The following is a 21,611-nucleotide window of genomic DNA, read 5'->3' as shown; positions in this document are numbered from 1 at the left end:
ACATCTACAATGAAGATGGTTAAGCAAGTCCGAGCTACTGAAACCCCAGATCAGACTGCAAAGTTTCTACAGCAACAGTGTATAGGACTTTTGGCTGCTTCTGTTGGGGGTCGCCACAGCGGGCCATCTGATCCACACACAAGTTGGCACAGGTTTTACACTGGATGCCCTTCCTGAAGCGACCCTTTCCATTTTGCACTGCAATTCAGTGGTTGGGAAAGGAACCCAGGCCTATATTATTGTCATGGAAATGTCAGGTTACAGGTAGTAAAAATAAAGAAATTAATCACGAAAATAATAAAATCTTATGTGTTTTAAGTTGAGAAATGTAACGTTTTGGCAGTTAAATGTAGTAAAAATATTAAAAATAAAGATTTTCTCATTTCAAATTTAAGATTTCTCTTCTCAGCATTAAAACATGAAAAATGAACAGAAAGGCCCCCCATAATTAACTGTAAACATGGAAGTGATAGTTGAGTGAGTTGAAATGTAAAAATGTTTATAATTTTTTAAATGATAATATGATAATAAGGAAGCAGTATTTTCATAAAAATAAATAAATAAATAGATAAATAAATAAAAGACATGAATAGTTCAGTAATTAAGCAGTAATTAAGCAGTCACAGTTTATAATAAAGTACATTAATTTAGAGTAAAATAGTCCAAATAAAAAAAGCGATGAATAAATTATAATTACAGAAAAAAAAAAAATTAACAAAATTTCAGCTACTGACTATTACTAATTGTGGGTTTAAAAAAAAATCTGTTTATCTATCTGTGTGTCCATGAGTTTGTCCTGATTGTTCTTGTGTCTCAGCTTGTTAGGACAATTCACGTCAAATAAAAAGCCATAATTCGTGTGGAGTTTGTGAAAAGCATGTGGTAATTAGGCTGAAGTCGAGGCCTGCAGGCTGAAATGAGCTCCGAGAGCCTGATGGTGGCTCTCAAACATCATAATCCATACCATTGCCTTATCACACACTGTGTGTGTGTGTGTGTGTGTGTGTGTGTGTGTTTGTTTTTAAACATCCTGTGTTTGCTTTGGTGAGGTCTGCTAAACCCCTGAAACAAAATGCACTATCCACAATCGAGGCCCTGTGCATGGACGCGTCTCTCAATTAGGCGTCCAACCCCATGAGCACAAGCATCCGACGAGGCTGCTCTCTGTTTTTAACATAATGGCTTCATTGTCAGTGGGAACTCGGCGGGGAAAGGCTCGGGACGGGAAAGCAAAGCACTCTCCTGCTGCCAAGACGAGATAAGGCGGCGCTTATGTTTTATTAAATGACGGCTGCCATTATTTTTATATTTGCACGCTAAATAGTTTCTATTCCAGGCAGCCGTCCTGCTGAAAAGGCATTAACCACATGCGTAAAGATGAAAAAATAAATAAATAAAGAAAAACACAGATTTTTCTGATGGTGAGTGTGAGACGGAGGATTCGATTCGATTATACACAGCTCTTATGTCTGTAAAATGGTTTTCATATAAGGCCAGTAGTTTGGTGTTTAATGTTTTATGGAACATCGTCATTGTTTATTACGCAGTAAATGTCTCTGTAATGCTTTATGTTTAATGTGCTGCGCCAATTCAATTTACAGTCATGACAATTACAGTCGAGACAATCGTATCTAATGCGTGCACGTTTCAGTTTGGACGCCTGCATTGATTCAGTTCCGCTCATGGATGAAGCTGCACACGCCGCTTTATGACAAAGTCGTTTATCAGCGGCTTTGTACCGTAATAATATGTAGAAAAAGCAATTAGATCCAAAGACTACCAAAATGAAAAAACAAGCAACCAAATATATCAATAAGGTTTTTGTCAGACAGACAGACAGACAGATAGATAGATAGATAGATAGATAGATAGATAGATAGAACAAATTAAAATTAAACAAATGCTCAAAAATAGCTCTAGATAGAAGTACTTCTTCACCGCTCTTGTCTCACTGAGGAATTGAAACAGAAAAAAGGAGGGAAGGTCCTGCTGTTCTCTCTCTCTCTCTCTCTCTCTCTCTCTCGAGCATCTTTCTCTCACTCTTCATCTTCCTGTGCAGTGACTCTTTACAGCGGTCCTGGACTCTGAGCCGGAGCCAGACTCGGACCCGGACTCGGGATTAGACGAACGTTCGGGTGGAATGTCATTCAGGGAGATTGGTGTCGGAGCCGATAAGAGCAGCAAAGTGATCACAGTCTGAGATCTCAGCACATAATTACACAAGCTCTCAGCCACAGCGCATCTGCAGCAGGGAGATAAGAAGAAGTTAACTGATGGGAGGAGGAGAGGAGAGGAGCAGAGGAGAGAAAAGAAGAGGAGAGAAACAGAACATGCCCTGCTTTTTCTCTCATCAGACGAAGAGCAGGAGGGAGGGAGGAAGGCAGGGAGTTCTGTACTGATGCTCACGTCCTCTTTTTCTGTCTATCTGTCTCTCTCTTAATCTCTGTCTGTGTTTCTCTTATTGGGTTTTTCAGATGACTTGAAATGAGATGCAGACAAAACCAGGCACTTAAATATGTCCTCACACACTCTCACACACACACAAGCCATGGTCACCTGCCATGTTTGACTTCAGTGATTCCATCACACGTACACACGTAGCTTCCTTTACAGGCCCGGCTTTCACGTTTTTAATCAGACCTCAGTCACATCACACGATTCACTTCATTTTTCAACACTCGATCACTTTATTATCAAATCTCATTTGATGAACCTGTGTCTGGTGGTTCATCTTCACATACTGCATTTCACACGCTCAGGTGGACTTTGAGCTTCACTTCCCCCGTCCCATAGGTGGCAGTGCTGGACTACAGGGCTGAAACATGGGTCGAGTTTATTTCACATCTAAGGAACAGAATTTAATGGGAGGGGAAGGAGGGAGCAAAACAGACAGGACAGGGAGAGGAAGGAAAGGGAAAGAGGAAAGGAAAGAAAAAAGAATGGGGAAAAAAGGGGAAAGTGAAAGATGACAAGAGAAAAAGAAAAAGATGGAAAAAGAAATGGAAAGAGGGAAAATAGGAAAGGAAATAGGGATGAAAAGGAAAAAATAAGTAAAGGAAAAGGGTAAAAAGATAGAAAATGAATAGAGGGAAAGAAAAGAACAAGAAAATTATGGAAAGGGAAAATGAAAAAAAAATTAAAATGATAAAAAGGGAAATGAAATGAAATAATTGATGCAAATAAAAATTTAAAAGAAAGGAAAAATAGGAAAGGGAAAATGAAAAAAGCAAAAAGCAAAGAAGAGGAAAAAGAAAGAAAATGAGAAATAAGAAAAAGAAAGAGAAAATAAAAGAAAATAGTGAAGTAACAGAACAAAATAAAGGAAAATGTAAACGACAGGAAAACGCTAAGATAAGAATGTAAAAGGGAAACTGATAAGGAACATGGGGAAATAGAATATAGTAATAGAAAGCAAAGGAAATGGAAAAAGGGAAGAAAGAAAAGGAACAAAAAATGGAAAATATTGGAATGGGAGAGAAAGTGAGGGATAAAAAAAAACGAAAGGAAGGAAATCTGAAACCAAGCTTAATTTTTGAGGTTTCATTAATTAGTTAAGAAACTGTTAACTGGAGTCTCATTAACTGCCACAACAGACTGCAAACACACACACACACACACACACACACACATTTTTTTTTACACTGAACTCTAAACAGGAGTGAATTTTAGGAAAAATAACATGTTTCATCTTATACAGTAAAGCCTGCGCCATGCTACACAATGCCACGGTGTCATCTTAACACCAGTGTGTGTGTGTGTGTGGGTTAGCTTCACACAATAAACAACAACAAAAACCTGACTTTAAATTCTATTTCATACTGTACTTACTGTAATATACACTATGTTGCAAACTTTAATACAGTTAAAGTGTAAGAGATTTGAAGATCACACGCTTGCTGTATGAAACAACATAATGTCGATCTACGAGTGTGTGTGTGTGTGTGTGTGTGTGTGTGTGTGTCCCTCACTGTGTCTAACCTGTACACAATTACGGGGCCTGGAACAATTTCACAGGGTTCGTCTGGCTACTCAGCAGATAGAGTTGCCATGGGAGCAGCAGCCATTGAAGGAGAAAAAATTACAGGCTGCCAAAAAGCTGAGAGAGAAACAAGAGAGCGAGAGAGAGAGAGAGAGAGAGAGACAGAGAGAGAGAGAGAGAGAAGAAGCGATGAGAAACAATAGCCGTGTCCTCACAACACAAGCAGGGCTTCTGTAAAATCTTAACAAAAGCGCTTTTCAGTCGCTGCTGCTGTTTTCTTCTTTTCTTTTTAAATTCTGATTGAAAGTTTGCATTTTGGTGTCATAAGTATTCACCCCCTCTTTTACTTTTCCACATGTTAAAAACTGGAACTATAACGTATTTAATCGTGGAATATGGTGTCTTATTGAGCTAGACATACAGTTGATCAACATAAAATACATCAAATTATTTACAAAAAAAGTCAATAAGTGAGTAAAATATATATAAGTTAATATAAAATATATAATAAATATAAGTAGACATTATTTATAAAATCTAAAGCATATAGATAAGGATGAAGACTGGATAAAGACGGGATAAGTCAGAGAGGCAACCCGGTGATGATGCCCGAACAAGTGTAAAGGCTTCATGAGAAGATGCTTTGGGTCAAATGTGAAGCTGAACAGCAAAAACTTTTAGCTGTTCCACTGTTAACAGTTCAGGTCAATTAAAAAGATAAAAATTTCTGTGAAATAATTTGAACCAATTTTAATGCCATTCCATGCTTTACTCAATTCCTTATTAGCTTCAATCCTATTCGGATCATTATTTCCAGATTTCCTTACTATTAATCCTTACAATTATTTATTTAAAGAATAAAAAAAACATCACAGCTTTATTTTTATTTTCCTTATTTTCCGCATCATTCTATCCTTATCAGCCGGCCACATTTTGTTAAACCATAACATCACAGGCAACATTTTGTCATTACTCTAGTTTTGCTATTATCGTTCCCCGTCCTAGCATCCGCGGTAAACGACCGTCCTCGAGCCGGCCCAAAGGACACAGTGCCCCGATGTTGGCGCTGCCATGGCAACAGGGGCAAGCCAATTAAAAACATTGTCGGTGCAAATAACATAATGGCCTGTAATCAACCCAGTGGGAAGCTGGCGGCGCTGCCTGCTGAAATCACTCATCACCATAACAACAGCAGCTGGTGCCGAACGCTCGGCTCACCTCGTCACCTCAGCGTTACGGCTCGGGGAACGCTGAATCTTCTTTCTTTTTTTTTTTTTTCTATGACCTTAAGACCGTGCCGTCCTGACAGAATGATGCTCACAGCAATGTGAGGTCACAAAGGTCATCATGTTTAAGATCCATCACAAAGACCTTGGACATTATAACAGGTGAAGCTATTTCTAACACTGGCTTTAGCTGCATCTAGATCAGTATAGAAGTTTTTTTTTTACATAGGTTGCAGGAGAATTGTGATGATTCTGTGGTACACTGTTCCATGCGGGCCTCGTCATTGCTGCTCAGGAGGTGTAATTACACAGTAATAAAGGGACAGAGCAGAAGCAGGGAAAAGGAAGAACTGATAGAACACTGCAGTAAAAAAAAAAAAAAAAAATATATATATATATATATATATATATATACACACAACTAAGTACATACATAATCGTGACTGTGTAATTTTCAAAGGTCTCTCTGGATGCTTTGAGATGGAGGTTCCACTAAGGGGGTGAGTGGTGTGAGAAGAGGTTTCCCAGAGACCCTCAGATGAAAGGGTTCCTTTAAAAATCTCTATCCAGGAGAACTTTTGTTCATAACCCTAATCAAATGCCCGCCTTGCTTTATAAAAAATAAATAAATAAATACAAATCCAAGGTTGTTGATGGACCTCCTGCATTTTCTTTAATAATTGCCTTCTAATAATATACACAAAGATGAATTATTCACCACAGAGACATACTTAGACTTGTTCTGCATAGAAAAGACGCATCGTTAATGTCGCTACAGTCACAGGATTTTAGTGTCTGTGTATGGAAAAACAATAGTAAAGTATATTGCCAAAAGTATTCGCTCGCCTGCCATTCACATGAATATGAACTACATCCAATTCTTAATCCATATAGTTTAATATGATGTTGGCCCTGCCCCCTTTGCAGCTCTAAAAGCTTTAACTCTTCTGGGAAGGCTTTCCACAAGGTTTAGAAATGTATTTATGGGAATTTGAACTATTCTTTCAGAAGCGCATTAGTGAGGTCAGACACTGATGTTGGACGAGATTGCTCGCAGTCTCCCCCCTAAGTCAGAACTCTGTGCAGGCCAGTCAAGTTGTTCCACACCAAACTTGCACATCCATGTCTTTATGGACCTTGCTTTGTGCGCTGGTGTGAAGTCATGTTGAAACTGGTGTGCGGTTGTTTTTAGGAGCTGTTCTCCGCCCCTTACTTCCAGTGAAAATAACTCTTAATGCTTTAAGATATTTTGGACAATTAAATCCCATCTTTGTGGGAACAGTTTGGGGATGGCCCCTTCCTGTCCCAACAAGACTGCACACCAGTGCACAAAGCAAGCAAGGTGAAGCTGTTATAGCTGCAAAGGGGGCGGGGCCAACATCAGATTAAACCCTATGGATAAAAAATTTAATGTAACTTAAGTTCATAGGCATTCGAAGGCAGGGGAGTGAATACTTTCTGCAATATAGTGTATACATACATATATATCCACTACCTAGCAGCTACAAGGGGTGTTTAAGTCAAAACAGGACTTGTGATGAAATTATTTTTAATGAATAAAGACACAATAGCGATTGGCATTCATCAAAGACTTCAAGCACAGTACGGTGATGAGACTCTTAGCCGCAGTAAAACGCATCTGTGTGTGGGAACTGTACACACAATTTTTCACCAACTTGCACGTTACAGTCCTGTTTAGACCATTAAAGGAGTTCCTGGGAGGCCAGGGTTTCAATCATGAAATGGACTGAGAAAACTGGAAAATTAAAAAGGGACTTTTGTTTACCTTTTCTTTGAGTGTGAAAAAAGACAGAGCTTCACTAGGTTACATATTCTTTTTATAAACATGTGATAAAGTAATATTTTTGTCATGTCGTCCCGCTTCAGCAGTCAAATAACCATCTTAAACATTCAGCTTAGTTGAGATTATTCTCTACACGCTTTCTTTCACACACTGAAACTATTGTAATAATGTTTTATTCACATACTGTATGTACAGCTTTAAAACTCAAAATTTTGATCACATAAATATCCCTTAAAATCCCAAATCAAGGTCATAAATCATTTTTCATCTTCTTAGCCAATTGAGTTTCCTCCTCGTCCTCGCCATACCCATGTCCAGAGTGTTCCGTCGCTGGATCAGGGTCCGAGTGTGTGACCGGGAAGGTCTGCCCTGGAGCTAGGACCTGCCTCACTGTCATGTTTATGCGTGATGTCTTTAGATAAGTAGAACACACGTCCCAGTCCTTTTCACACACGCTCTGGATGATGCCATTGTTCGTATCCTTTCTGTCCACACTCTGGTCCAGGCAGGAGGGCAGGGGGTGGCCAGCTGGGGCGGGGACGATGCAGGGGACAGCGTGGTACAGGAGGCGACTGGAACCCGACATCACCATGACGTCACCGCTGCGCATGAACATAGCGGTGGGCGGGTCCTGACGTCTAGTCCCGCCCAACAAGAAGACTGAAGTCTGCCCGAAACTGCAAGGAAAGCATAAGGCACTTGATGCAAATTACGAGAGTTTATATTACATAAAGTTAAGAACTCAAACTCCTCACCTGAAAGACAGAAGCGGCTGAGTGTGATCGAGCTCGGATTCGTCCACGTGGATCCCAAGAGAGGAATCGGAGCGATAGTAGTTCAGAATTCCAGCCTCTGCGTTAAAGCCTGGAAAACCGCAAGCTGCTGCTATTTTGTGGGAAAGACAGTGGAGATCCTCAGGGAAAGGTGTGAAGTGATCAGGAGAATAGGTCTACACACACACACACACAAAACAAGTACTGCTTTGAGAACAGGAAGTGAATATGACTTTGTACTTTACAACATACGCTTGTTATCTAAACAGCACAGATTTCGGGTTCCGTAGTGTTCGGGATCTTTCGTTGGCGCTCTTTAACGCAAGTCTCCGTCTCTCACTGAAAAGAAAACCGAGAAGAAACAGAGGTGCTGCTTAAAATTCGCAGGTTGTTGCCAGAGATTTGGCAGTATTAAACCCAGATCAGGGTTAATGAAAGCTGAGTGCAACTCCTGATTGATTTAATAGGACAGAAGCCTAAATGTAATTAGCATATAAACGAGACAGACCAGACAGCGGGTCTCTACGACTCCGCGCGGAACGTCCTGGAAGGAGGAAACAATGCTAATCAGATTTAGGACAGAGTGCACCTCTTGTCTCCAACGGAAGCCGGCTTCGAAAAAAAGGGCCACGGTTTCCCTCGGGATAATAAATCACACACGCGTTCACTTTATCTGTTGGTCTGTTTGGAGCTCCCGAGTGCGGCTCGACCTGGAAATGTACAGGTTATATAGGAAATAAATCAGACGATTTCCAACAGAAAGAAAGTTTACTATATCATCAGGAGATCAGGACTTCAGAGCGCGATGATGTATATGGTTTATATATTAAAGTGTAGGTGAGAAGCCGCGGCGACTCTTTTACGGCATCCTTAGTACCTGCCTGGTCAAGAAGCTTTAAAAAGTTTACTTTGTTAAAACGTAATTGCTGGAAAATATTAAACACAAATAATAACTGTGTGAGCAATATTTCAAAAATCTTAGCTCCACCCACAACCCGCTTTAAGGCTCAGTTATGAGCTTGAGTGATGCAGTTGAGGTTGAGGAACAGTCAGAGCCACAATTCACACACACACACACACACGAAGACTTCTTTGGTTAAGGTCAGGTTTAAGTCCAAATCCAGACGTAAATAACTAGAGCTCACAGACATAACAGTACCTTAGTGTCCCAGTTGTAATGGTAACCCAGAGTCACCCAGCGGAGTTTCTCCAGCAGAGTCCTCGGCTCTCGCTGCCCTTTTTTCCTGCACAGAGTAAGAGTTACAGTAATGCGCCCTCAGAGAGACTGTGACTCAATTTTGCAAACATACAGGTATGTACTGTATCGTAAGGTGATGAATATCCTCACAGGGATTTTAAGCTGGTATTTGAACTCATGACTGTCCGATCATCAAGCAAATTCTTTAATGACAGAGCTGAAAAATCACCCTTAGAGTAAAAAACATATTCAGGGTAAATTTGACAAATTTGCAAAATCAGTTCCACATTTTATTAGGGATGCTAATGACTAATCAATAACTGATTCATTTAAAAATGCATTTATTTACTAATAATGGTTGTTTGGTATAATAATTCCCCGTTGCTCAAGTATCGATTAACCCACCATAAGACAGCACAGGTGTAGCTCAAAGGAGGTTTTTTGAAGGAACATTATAAAGTCTTGTTGGAAAAGAAATAACCAACTGGAATTTATCTTCTCAGACTGAGCAAAGTTGAGCTGGGCGTTCGCTTATCATATTTGGCTGGAAAAAAAAGGTGTGTGTGTGCATAAATAGTAGTGATATTTTTTTGGCTGGTTGTTGTTGTTTTTTTAGAGTGCGTGGGTTTTCGGCGCTGCTCCCTCGTTCTTGGGATTGTGATCTGGCAACCATGAAGGAGAGAGCAAGCATGAGTGCATGAGGGTAGTGAAACTGTATATATTTAATTCACAGTCCACATGTGCGACGAACCCTTTGGAGAAAAGCCGTTCGGATTACGGATCAACTACAGACTGTTATACCACCAGTCTTTAAAAAAAAAAAAAGTTAGTTTTAACTGTTTGGCTTCCATTTATTTTGCGTGTCTATTTTATTGAGCTATAAAATGTGCAGATGTAAAAATATACCTTTTGTTACTATTAATAATTACTGATTAATAGATTATTCAACTATAGGTTAATAAAAATGGAACTGATTTGCGCTCCTACTTTTTACAATTCTAGATTTGTATTCTGAGTTTGTTTTAGGTATAACACAGATGTTGAATACGTGAAAAAAAATATCCTCCTGCAGCAACTACCAAGCAGACTCCTTTTATTTTTTTAGTGCATTTACCGGATGCTGCCTACGCTCTTCTCCCAGATGTTCTCGGTCTCGGCAGGTGACATGTGCATGTCCAGGTTACACACGTTGGGTTTCTGTGTGTAGGTTTTCAGACACTGTTTGACCCAGTGGTGCTGTGAGCCAGGCAGGAAGGGATTGGAAATAAATATAAACCCTGGGGGGGGATAAAGAAATTGTTGTAGTTGTGTTTAAAATATTATTATAATTAGTATTATTATAAATATTATTATTAATATTAAGGTTGTCCAGAAGTCAATAAAAACCAATTTCAATAACAGCGAATTGTGATGTCCAATCTTTCTTCCAAGCAGTTTTATTGTGTATGATTTGCTTGCAGCACAGAATCTTCTCCATCATAAGACATGGAACATGTGATGTTTAAACATCAGCAAGCTCAATACCTGGATATCCCTGAAGACCAAACGCTCTCCAGTCTTTAACAGGCTGAAGCCCTGCTCTGAAAGCCGCTTCGTCGTTTACACTGCCATGGTTTAATTTGGCTGCGTAAACCTGCATAAGCAAAGTAGAATTTGGGTTTATCTTGCATGCAGGGAGATGAATTGCAGTAAAACATTAAATAAAAATATCTATGTATATAAATCAGGTAGTTTGCACAGGTAGTCATAAGTGATTAACAGCTTTTAATTTATACTTCTGCATGTTGACTGCATTCTTCATTAGTACGTAATGGGAGCACACCGGTGTCAGGATCTGCACGCAGGCGGAGACGCAGGTAAACCTCATGTATGCAGCTGGAGCTGTAACCTCTAGTATTAAGGTTCACAGGTTTATATTTAAGCTTTTTATAATGCTGTTTTTTACATTTACAAGAATTTGTACATTGTCAGATTGTAAACTGGGGTTTAAGAAAGGAGTCCCCAGCAAGACTCAGTAAGAGTTCACTAAAGATTTCGATAGAAGAGTTATTGCTCTGATATTTTTGCTTTTGTCTGATTAACTTCAAGAAAAAACAGGAGGTTGATAAGAGAACTACGAAGGGGTTATCAAAACGATTTGTGCATCACAGATCCGGTTGCTTCTACCATACGTCCTTCCTCAGACTCCTTAAAACCTGAATTAAAGAATTCGCTATTGACTGTCTTTTTGGGTTGTGTAGATGATGGGCTCTTCCAGCATGAAGACTGTTACTGCATCTCAGGGTCATACCCATTTACCCCATTTTCATCACTGGTAATATTACTAGTCACACAGGTCATCCACAACACGCTGACAGAGTTCTTGGCAGACTTTGATGTGATGTTCCTTCTGCTCCTGGGTGGGCAGCCTGAGGACGAACTTGGCAGCAACATGGCGCATGTTGAAACCACACACGAGGATCGCCTGGATTGTTCTGTATGACACACCGATAATGGCAGCAATGTTGCGGATTGTTTAACAATCATCATGCACAATTTGCCGAATGATTTCGACATTTCTTCAAGGGTTGCTCTTGTTGAAGGTCTTCCTGATCGCTCGACGTCTTGCAGTGATGTTCTCGACTCTTGAAGTGCGCATGCCACTCAAAACACCTCGAACACACATTAAAACATCAACACAAACTTTCCGAATCAAGACAAACGACTCTGTGGCAGAGTTGTCCATATTCATGCAGAATTTTACACTCGCTCTTTCTTCTAACATGCTGTTCCTGATGAAATAGCAGACGTGGTAATGCACGTGGTCAGAATAGCACCAGTAGCGCCGTTCCCGATGTACACAGAACGATGTCTTTTGGCACACAGACTTATGAAGGTCGGTGCTCCCTGTGACTGTGTTTGCAGCCTTGTGCTGCCATCTGTAAGCATGTAACAAAACTGGTCTTGAAACTTTTTTTTTTGGATACCACCTCATATTCACAGCTGCTACATTTCAAGTGCGAATAAGAAGCGACTTGTTTCATGGACATTTCGCAATATTAAACATAACTATGAATGTTTATTAGTGATCAGGTTTTGTTCTTTAATAGGTGAAGTGGTGTAATGACAGTCACATTGCTCACATTAAATCAAACACTTCACAATGTGATCCCATAGAGAGATTAACAACTTTGGCTAAAACATGACAGTTTTATTTCACAAATAACAAAACACACACAATATTTATGTTAGACTATTCCACAATCAGACCACCAAGATAGATTAAATAATCTTTAAAGAACAAAAAGAAATGCGCAGAGAAATCTCCTTTTCTTCACTGAACTTCACTGCATCATGAAAACAAGCCGACGCTTGGAATGCGCATGCGCGAGGCACGTGCACCATGCTAATACCTCTTCAACGGAGTAATAAACGACTCACCATGTCGTTTCCGACTTTCTTCGAAAAGTCAATGACTTCACTAAAATCCGGAGGCGGATTTCTCCGTTTATAAAACTTAAAAAGCGTTCTAAACGCATCCTCCCCTTGCTCCACCATGGAAGCCGCCATCTTGGCTGACATAATTTGACCTATGAACTTTCATCTCATGACGTCAAAACGGAGAAAAAAGGAAATAATCGCAAAATATAAATATAATTAATTTTAGAACTTACATAATGTGATTTTATATTTGTTTCAATTTTTATTTAAGGTTATCTACTAAACGCTGGTTTTAGAAAAAGTTTTTTTTTTTTTTTTTTTTTTTTAAAGCAAGCATGTCACGTGATCTTGAGCGCCGGCAAACACCTTCTCCCCTCCACAAGGACGAGACATGGCGGCTTCCAGCAAGAAGGTGTTCGAGCTGTTTGTCTCAAAAGTCCCCTGGACTGTCGCAACAAGTAAGCGGTTAACACACATACTGCTGAGAGATTGTGCTTTATTCGATCTGTGTATGATTTATAATGTTTTATTATGGCTAAAAATACAACCAATTGATTCAGTTGCTGTTTTTAAAGGAAATCAAAATTTGTGTTTCAAAGCATTCAGTGTATATCAGTGTATACCCAATTAACTTCGAAACTAGTTAATGCGTTTATTCAAAATAGAAATGCAGAAGATCTAATATATAAGCATACAAATATTTCGCGTGAGTCGATTCTGTAGATCTGAGAGTCGACTCTGAAGAATTGAATTCGATTCAGTGCGAAGAACTAAGTTGATTTTAATTTTATATAAGATGTATGTGGTTTGAGTTTTAAGAGCTCATTGGGTGTTTCACTTTTTTTTAATTGCTGGGTAAATTAATGTGTAGTGCGTGAATTCGACTCCCAAAGATTTGAATCGGACTCAGAGTCGACTAAATGAACAGGCCATGTGCCTGCTAAACACGAGCTGTGTGCTGATTGGCTAACAGACAGAAATTCTCCAATGGCGATAAAGGGGCGGGATTTGCGGGTCTTTAGAGTCTCCTTGATTTCTGTTACAGATGTAACTTGCTTATAGCTGTTTGATTTATTTATATTTTTGTTTTTCTTTCTTTTAGAGGAAATAAAAGATTATTTTGGGCAATTCGGCCAAGTGAAGAAATGCCTCCTGGTCTTCGTAAGTGTATTGTCATATTTTTAGTTATTAACAAAATATTTGTATTTTTTATGATGGTGTATGTGACATCGCCATGAATTGCTTTTATTACCAGGACAAAGAGACAGGCTTTCATAGGGGCTTTTGCTGGGTCGGCTATTCATCAGAGGAAGGACTGCAGAACGCACTTCAGAAAGAGCCTCACATTATGGAAGGAAGCAGGGTACGTACTGTAGTCTCAGAAATAACCAAGTTTAAATGTTGTTTGTCACATACATGACGATGCATATGATATGCGATGAAATTATTATATGACCGTTTATGACCTAAAAAAAAAAGTACGATAGAGTGGAAAGATACATAGAAGGATTTTACTGCAATAGAGAAAAATTGCACTGAGACAAATGTAAAATAAAAAAAAAAATGGGGTAAGTGTACAAATTTTCAATATACAACTTACAAAAGTTCTATAAGAAAAATATAATGTATGAATTAAATATACAAGTTAAACAGGGTGTGCAGCATGGAACATCAGGTATGGAATAAAGTGATGTGTGTGCCAGCAGCAGTGTTATCGTCCATGTGCGAGTTAACTCTCTTGAACTATAATCTGTTCCCTTTGAATCGTATGGAATTACATTATCAAACAACACAAATTTACGTTGTTTTACAGAAAATATTTGCATTTCATCTAGGAACACTGAGTGAAGGCATTTCTTTGAGTAAAACCTGTAGCACAAACAACATATAAGGGGTGTTTAAGTCAAACCGGGACTGTTGGTTGTGCAAAAACTCCCTTTATTTCTCATTATAATCCCCGGCTACACTAGTGCACTTATCCCAGCAATTTACTGGTGCTTAGATACCATCAAGGGAGAAAGTTTTCTCCATATGCCAGAACCATGATCGACTGCCTGCTTGGCTTTTCCAAACATAGAGAAATGGCTTGGAGCGAGGTCAGGACTGTACAGGGGATGTGGCAATCACTCCCAGCTGAGCTTGTGTAACATGCAAGTGGGGCGATGGAGAGTATTGGGTTGCATTGTCCTGCAAAAGAAAAAAATAATAATAATCTTGGTCATTAAACATTTACTAAGTCTTCTGTCAATGTCAATCCCTTTTATGTCTTCATTCACCAGAAAGTCAATCACAAGTCATTAAATTCTCCTTGTATATTCATTAGTATGATGCTGGTTTGTTTGAGTGATTTTTCAACTCTTTTAAGTTGACTTACAAGAAATCCCTTTATGCACCATATTTCTTGTGTAAGAGCTTATGAGTGATTTACCACCAAAATATGGAATTTACTGCTTGTATGTAAATGGATATTTTTGTATATGTATTGATTTTCTTTTTTCTTTCAATGCAGCTCCAAGTACAAAAAAACAGACGACCATTTTTGGGGAAAAAGACAAATAAAGAAGCAGACGAAAGCTGAACAATAATGTTGACTCTGTAATGTGAAGATTTTTTTTTGTCTTGTCTTACAAATCTGTAACTTATGTCTATGTCTTTGTGGAAAGGTGACTTTGCAACTTTACAATAAATGTGCTGTTGACCCAGAATGTGTGGCTGTATGCTGAAACAAAAATGAGCGTTACATGCTGCCATAGCTTTATACTAGAAAATGACTTCTTAGAAACCCTTAAAATTCGATTATTTGTCTTATTCAGTGCTGTGCAAAAGTCTTATACATAATATTATCTGTAGTACAAATTGTATGTATGTTTATCATGTATGCATTTCACACATACCTTAGAACGTAATATTTAACACTACAAAAGAATATTTGCATGTATGGAAAGAAAGCAACATATTACATTACAGACCAGTGTTCAGATGGAAACAATAAACCTCATGTAGGGTCCTAGGGTTAGTATTTTGCATTAAGATAGGAGCAAGAGGCTCTGGCTGATCAGCATATTCTCCAGCATGCTCAGTAAAACCTACCAGCTGGTTTACTTATAAAACTGCATACATCTGAATATAACTCTTATTTTAAAGCAAATTGGTTTCACACTAAATACTGCCTTTATTACTCTTTATTACTAAGAAATGTTTTTAAATGTATCTTTGGTTATGGCTTTTTTTATTTTAAAAGTTCCCAAGACGTTTGCACAGCACCGAAAGTAAAACAGCTTGAGAATTAGAGCAGCCTTTATTATTATTTTTTTTCTCATCTAAACACTGATTTGTCATGTAATTTGTTGCTTTCTTTACAGGAATGCAACTATTCTTCTGCAATGGTATTTATTTATTTTTAAGTTTAGTGTTATAAATAGTGAATGCTTTTGTACATAAAATTGTAGTCATGATAAACATGTATAACAACATTTGTACTAAAGGTACTATAGTGCTTTTTATATTATATTGTATGTTGAACGCTCCACATGAACATGTGAAAGATCTAAAACAAAATCTAAAGAACTTCAAGAACAGATGAGAAATTAAGTAATTGACATATCTGTCTGGAAAGGGTTACAAAGCTCTAATAGCTCTAATTTCTAATACCCCTATCTCACTTACGTTGTTTCGTGCGGTGGCCATAAGTACGGTTCATCATGATTCACTGCAAATTTTGGTGATTATGTTTCCATCTTCTGCATGAAAAATTTAACGTTTCATTTTTTGAGCTCAAGGAAGCTCACAGACCTTGCAGAACTTCCCAGAACTTCCCATCGGTGTTCACGATGCCTAACACCGCATCTTACCATGAGTCAATCTGCATAGGTTAGACAGGGGTCTAAGGCTTTGGGACTCCTGCAAACCACAGTAAGATCCATAAACTGAAAAATATTGGAACAGGCTACCAAAATTATTTCAAGAGCAAAATGGCGTCTCATGTTGGAGCTCATAAAAGAACCCGGAACAACATTAAAAAACTGCAGGCCTTACTTGCCTCAGTTATGGTCAGTGTTCATGATTCAATAATAAGAAAGAGACTGGGGCAAAAATGGCCTCCATGGGAGAGTTCAAAAAGAATACAAAGACTTCTCACATTTGCCCAAACAATATCTTGATTATTCCCTAGCCTTTTGGGCAAATATCCTACTGACTGATGAAACAGAAATGTAACTTTTTAAAAGGTGTGTCTGGCATATAACTAACAGTATTTCATAAAAAGAACATATCAACAGTCAAACATGGTGGTAGTAGTGTGATTGCCATAATTGATAGAACCATGAATTTATCAGAAAATCCTGAAGAAGAATGTCCGGCTATCAGTTTTTGTCTTCAGTTCTAAGCACACTTGAGTTATGTAGCAGGACGATGATCTAAAACACACCAGCAAGTCCATCTCCGAATGCTTAAAATAAATAAAATAAATAAAAATAAGGTTTTGAAATTACCTAGTCAAAGTTTTTGCTTACATTGGTACCCCTGCATAGGAACGCCCCCCTCACGAATTTTAAGAACTGAAATTTTGCAATTTTGCAACTGCATGTGAAGCATTTTTGGCATATGAGCAACTGAATAGAAGTTTACGCGTGTACGTCTGGGAGCCATTTAAATCTTGTTTGAAAAGCCAAGTAAAGTAAGTTTATTTTTATTATTATTATTTTTTTGCATTTTGTACAAAAGGTCCCAAGAATGTTAGCAAGGACAGTTGCATGAAGAAAAGGAAGCCACTTTCAGTTTGGCTTTTAAAGCAGCCGGTGCCAAGAGGAATCATAAATTAAGGAAGGTTTAATGTGTATTTTTTATTTTACTTTATTTACATGTCTTTTCTAAATGTTTTGATAGTTTTTAGTGGAAAATGTGTTTCACAATACAAAATTTTGCCTTAAGAACTCGCCTCCACAACGGATTAAATTCGTACAGTATGCTAAGGTACCACTGTAAATCCGACTGAGATCCTGAAACAGGCCGTTTATGCCCCAAAACTTATGAAAGACTCATCCCCGGTTACCGCCAAGCGTGGCACAACCAGTTGTTAGGTTTGGGGGCGATTACTTTTACAATTACATTTACATTGAGGCATTTGGCAGACACTGACCAGAGTGACTTTTTTTACTCCGAGTCCGGGAGGTTTGGGCTTCTTTTTTCCCTTTTATGAATGCAATCATTTAAATCATTTTACTTGGGTTATTTTTGTGTAACAAACAGGGTACAAATACTTTTTACAGCAGTGTAAGTTATCAGTAATATGTTTGTTTAAGTGTTTTTCAGGACAAACATTAATATAAGTGTCTTTTTGGTTATTGTGGTTACAGTGTGACATTGACACCTGAGGTAAAACCCTAACCTGTTTCAGTATTAGCTAACTAGGCTAGCAGGGACCGAACACACTTCAACTCCCATGATGCCCTGCGCGTGACGAATGCGGAAGGACACAATAACACACCGGTGAGTGAATGACAGCGCGTGCAGACCAGATAAAGGTGTATAACCAAGAAGTAAAAGGATTTCCGATGACCTAAAAATCATAATTTACACTTACAGAACCAGACTGGACTGCGGCAGCGTCTGTGGCTGACGAGTTTGTGGTCCGACCGTCTTTTTATCCGATGAAGCTGTGAGCTCTGGTCCACTGTGCTGCTCATACTGGGGTGAAGTGCAGGCTCACTGCCTGATGGTTTCCCACTAGCATTAGCTCCTGAAGTTTCTGTTTATTCTCTCTCAGGTATCACAGTGATTACAGATAATGTAGCATGTATTAAATAACCACAATAATATGTTGTGTAACGTCAAAAACAAGGAGTTTGTTTTTGTTCTCATGTGCATTATAACAGCTTCATAAAATGTTCCTTTCAAATTCCTAAAAAAAAAAAGAAGACAAGAAACACAACTTGCATGTTAACGAGAAACCAGAAAGAGTAAAAATTTTAAACTGGATGTTACAGACTGTTGCCTGAAATCTTGCACTGGAGACTCCTTTCTTATTCACATGGTAAACAGACAAACATCTCATCATAGTTCATCGTTATAGACGATTAATATCTTTTTGTCAATTTAAAACAAATATTTAATATGTCTCTTATCTACGGTGATTCCATACTTTAAAACTTTTTTGTGTCAGTGGTTTTTATAGCGGCCGGTGCCAAGAGGAATCATAAATTAAGGTTAAGTGAGGTTTAATGTGCACGGTGGTGTAGTGCTTAGCACTGTCGCCTTGCACCTCCAGCGTCCAGGTTCGATTCCCGTCTCTGTGTGCATGGTGGGTTTCCTCCGGGTACGCTGGTTTCCTCCCACAGTCCAAAGACCTGCAGAAGGTTAACTGGCATTTCCAAATTGCCCATAGCATGGGAATGAGTGTGTGCCCTTCGATGAATTGGCACCCTGCTCAGGGTGTACCCCCTGCCTCGTGCCATAAGCACCCTGGGATAGGCTCCAGGCCTTCCATGACCCTGAATACAGGATAAAGTGTTAGAGAATCCAGCATAATAAAACCTTTAATATATTGTTAATAAAGTCTGCAGTAAACAGTTTTTCCGTTTAGTATTTTAGTAGTTCTTGAACAGTAAGTACAGTGTTAGTATTCAACTAGTCTAACCGGAGTTCTACCTGGAAAGGGTCTCTAAATCAGGGAATGAATTTTTAATGAATGTAATGTGGTCACAGGTGTGTGTGTGTGTAGGTCAAAAACAGAAAGCCAGCATCTATCAAGGAAATTACTCCACACACTCAGACCGTCAGATTCCACATTTCAGTAGAACACGATCATTATAAACTAATTTGTTATTTGCCAGAAAATATTTTCAAATAAATATGCTGTGAGTCTAGGACATTTGTTTTACAGAGTGGTCAGTTATTGTTAATTATTATTCTTTTTGTCGGTTGTTGCAGTAACTCCCTCACATGGCCGTCCGACTGCTGAAAGTCTCATCTGCCGCCACTGCGCTCATCGCCTCGTCTGGATTCTACCTTTACTCTCAGAAAGTTGACCTCAATGACCTCAGCGTCGTCAGATTTAGCCGAGCGGCTGCTACGGTAAAATAAATCATGCTAAATATTAGAGATGGGGAAAATTTTTTTATTCAGTTACGTACTGCGATTCTTTTGTATTTCGATTCATGTATCACAACACTGAGTCCAATATATATATATATATATATATATATATATAAATTTGTAATTATATATTTATAATAAAGGTAGCTGGTTTTTAGCTTGATTGGCGATGTGCTGATTTGCCTCGTAAATATAATTGATTGAGTGGTGCAACAGAAACACGTCTTTATGGCTTCTACCAGCCTTTTCCTACAAACTCGTGAGGGAATTAGTCCCAAAACCTACTCTTTATAATCCTACAGGTGGCGCTCTAAATTATTCATACATTGGCACCCCTTGTGGTAGGGATAGATCAGGGGTGAAGGTGTTGGTCTAGTGATCGGAAGGTCACAGGTTCAAACCTCACCACCACCAAACTGTCACTGTTGGACCCTCGAGCAAAGCCCTTAACCCTTAACTACTCAGATAGACAATAAGATAAAAATGTAAGTCGCTCTAGATGAGGGCGTGTGCCAAAAGCTGCAAATGTTTGTTTAGGAAAAAAAAAAGTTTAATATTAAACTCTTGTATTTGAAGTTAGTTTGTATTGTTTAGATGCTGCTCTTGATTTGAGAAAAACTACATTTAATTATTCATAATTTAATTATTTAATTCACTTGTAAAGCCAAAGTATAAAATGTTCAAGGACTCAACTTTCAAGGGGGGAATTTTGCAATTCGCTTGTCTCAGGCTCTGGGCTAGAACTTGCGTCTCCGGGGTGATGGCTGAGGAGTTTATCACAGAGCCACAGAGATGTTAGTTTTGGATCCAGCTGAAAGCACAGTTAGAGTAGATTTATTATGAGGGGAGAAACCAGGCAGGACAAAAAAGAGCCAAAAAAGACTAAGAAACTTACAAAAGGTAACTCTGTAGCACTAATAGAGGTTCAGCAGGGACTCAAAAACTAAGTGAATAGTGAAAAATGAATAGCTTAATTACACTGGGGGTGGCAAGACACAGGTGATCTCAATAACCCTAACAAGGAAACACAAGGAAGAATCAAAGCTAAGGGGAACACAAAGGAAGGACCTCTAGAGGCCTGGAGACAAACTACAGAAGGAACAGTTTTTTATTTTATTTTATTCAAACACTGACGGGCAGCATTGCAGTGAGCAGTAAATTGTTTAAAAAAAATATTGATTCTGGATATTTATAAAATCGTGATACTTACAGAATCGCAATACAAATCTAATCGGCACCTGGGTATCGTGATAATATTGTGTCTTGTGCTCCCTGGTGATTCCCGTGCCTCATAAAAATATCTGCCTAATTTATCTTTAAACAAGATCTGCAAAGTGAGAGTGTGAGGAATTGGCAGGATGATTTTTCTGTTTCCATTGGCTTCATGAGGACACACTGTATTATATGCTATTACGTGAAACAGTTGGTTATATGTCATTTTATGGGATAGCTTAAGTTAAAACCATTTAAAGTGTATATGTAGGAATATAATATACATGCTTTATACTTTTATAATTATGAATTATATAAGTAAAAAATATATTTATTCTATATAACAGAGTTGCACAAAACAGAATTAAATATCTGTTTTTAAATTAATGAATTATTATTATGAATATTATTAAACACTCAACATCTGGAAAAAAATATTTAAAATAAATAATTGAATGCACAAATTCTGAAATGTATGTACTTTTTAAAACATTACAGATGTCGTATGAATATATTAAGATGTCAAAGAGATTTATTGTGGCTTTATGAATTACAGTCTGAATATTATTTTATCGTCTTTCTCATAACTCTCATAATATTTCAATAAGCAATTAAATGATGCATTAAATTTCTGCGTTCTTGTATGTAGTGAGTGTGTGTACTCTATAGTGTATACAAAGCGTTTTTGAATTCAGCCTTTGAATTCATTTGGCTTATTCTTGCGTGAAGAGGAGTTAAATATGGCTGAACTGTTTAACGCTGTATTATAGGGCACTCGTTGAAATACTTGAAATTGAAAAAGAAATAATTCCAAAACTTTTTCCCAAGACTTTTTAAACTTACAATTGTGTTGTAATTTTTATGTTGCAAATCAGTATTTAAAAAACACAGCTAAAGTGTTTTATTT

The 21,611-nt window shown here is 38.2% G+C and overlaps 3 protein-coding genes across 5 annotated transcripts in view; 2 read left to right on the top strand and 1 right to left on the bottom strand.

Moving 5' to 3' along the window:
• Positions 1 to 6,697: 6,697 nt before the first annotated feature.
• Positions 6,698 to 12,541, bottom strand: alkbh1 (alkB homolog 1, histone H2A dioxygenase). Its single transcript, XM_053510087.1, has 6 exons — positions 12,401 to 12,541; positions 10,505 to 10,613; positions 10,095 to 10,257; positions 8,942 to 9,026; positions 7,765 to 7,958; positions 6,698 to 7,686 (listed from the first exon to the last, which is right to left on the bottom strand). The coding sequence occupies exons 1-6, from the start codon at positions 12,539 to 12,541 to the stop codon at positions 7,260 to 7,262; spliced, it is 1,119 nt and encodes a 372-aa protein (XP_053366062.1). The 3' UTR covers positions 6,698 to 7,259.
• A 212-nt stretch (positions 12,542 to 12,753) lies between these two features.
• slirp (SRA stem-loop interacting RNA binding protein) lies at positions 12,754 to 15,105 on the top strand. The gene is made up of 4 exons (XM_053510242.1): positions 12,754 to 12,858; positions 13,503 to 13,561; positions 13,656 to 13,763; positions 14,910 to 15,105. The coding sequence occupies exons 1-4, from the start codon at positions 12,792 to 12,794 to the stop codon at positions 14,976 to 14,978; spliced, it is 303 nt and encodes a 100-aa protein (XP_053366217.1). The 5' UTR covers positions 12,754 to 12,791; the 3' UTR covers positions 14,979 to 15,105.
• A 2,670-nt stretch (positions 15,106 to 17,775) lies between these two features.
• Positions 17,776 to 21,611, top strand: part of adck1 (aarF domain containing kinase 1) — a 164,655-nt gene continuing 160,819 nt past the window's right edge. Inside the window, exons 1-3 of one of the 3 annotated variants that reach the window (XM_053509392.1) lie at positions 17,776 to 17,887; positions 17,984 to 18,164; positions 19,328 to 19,471. In XM_053509392.1, coding sequence (XP_053365367.1) covers positions 19,340 to 19,471 — 132 coding nt within the window. In that variant the 5' untranslated portion in view covers positions 17,776 to 17,887; positions 17,984 to 18,164; positions 19,328 to 19,339. Of the gene's footprint in view, positions 17,888 to 17,908; positions 18,165 to 18,384; positions 18,432 to 19,327; positions 19,472 to 21,611 lie in introns of those variants that run through there. The other 2 variants (XM_053509393.1, XM_053509394.1) reach the window with 2 other exon arrangements.

Source organism: Clarias gariepinus, chromosome 13, assembly GCF_024256425.1.
Source record: "Clarias gariepinus isolate MV-2021 ecotype Netherlands chromosome 13, CGAR_prim_01v2, whole genome shotgun sequence".
NCBI lineage: Eukaryota > Metazoa > Chordata > Actinopteri > Siluriformes > Clariidae > Clarias > Clarias gariepinus.
This window is presented reverse-complemented; position numbering and strand designations above follow the sequence as displayed.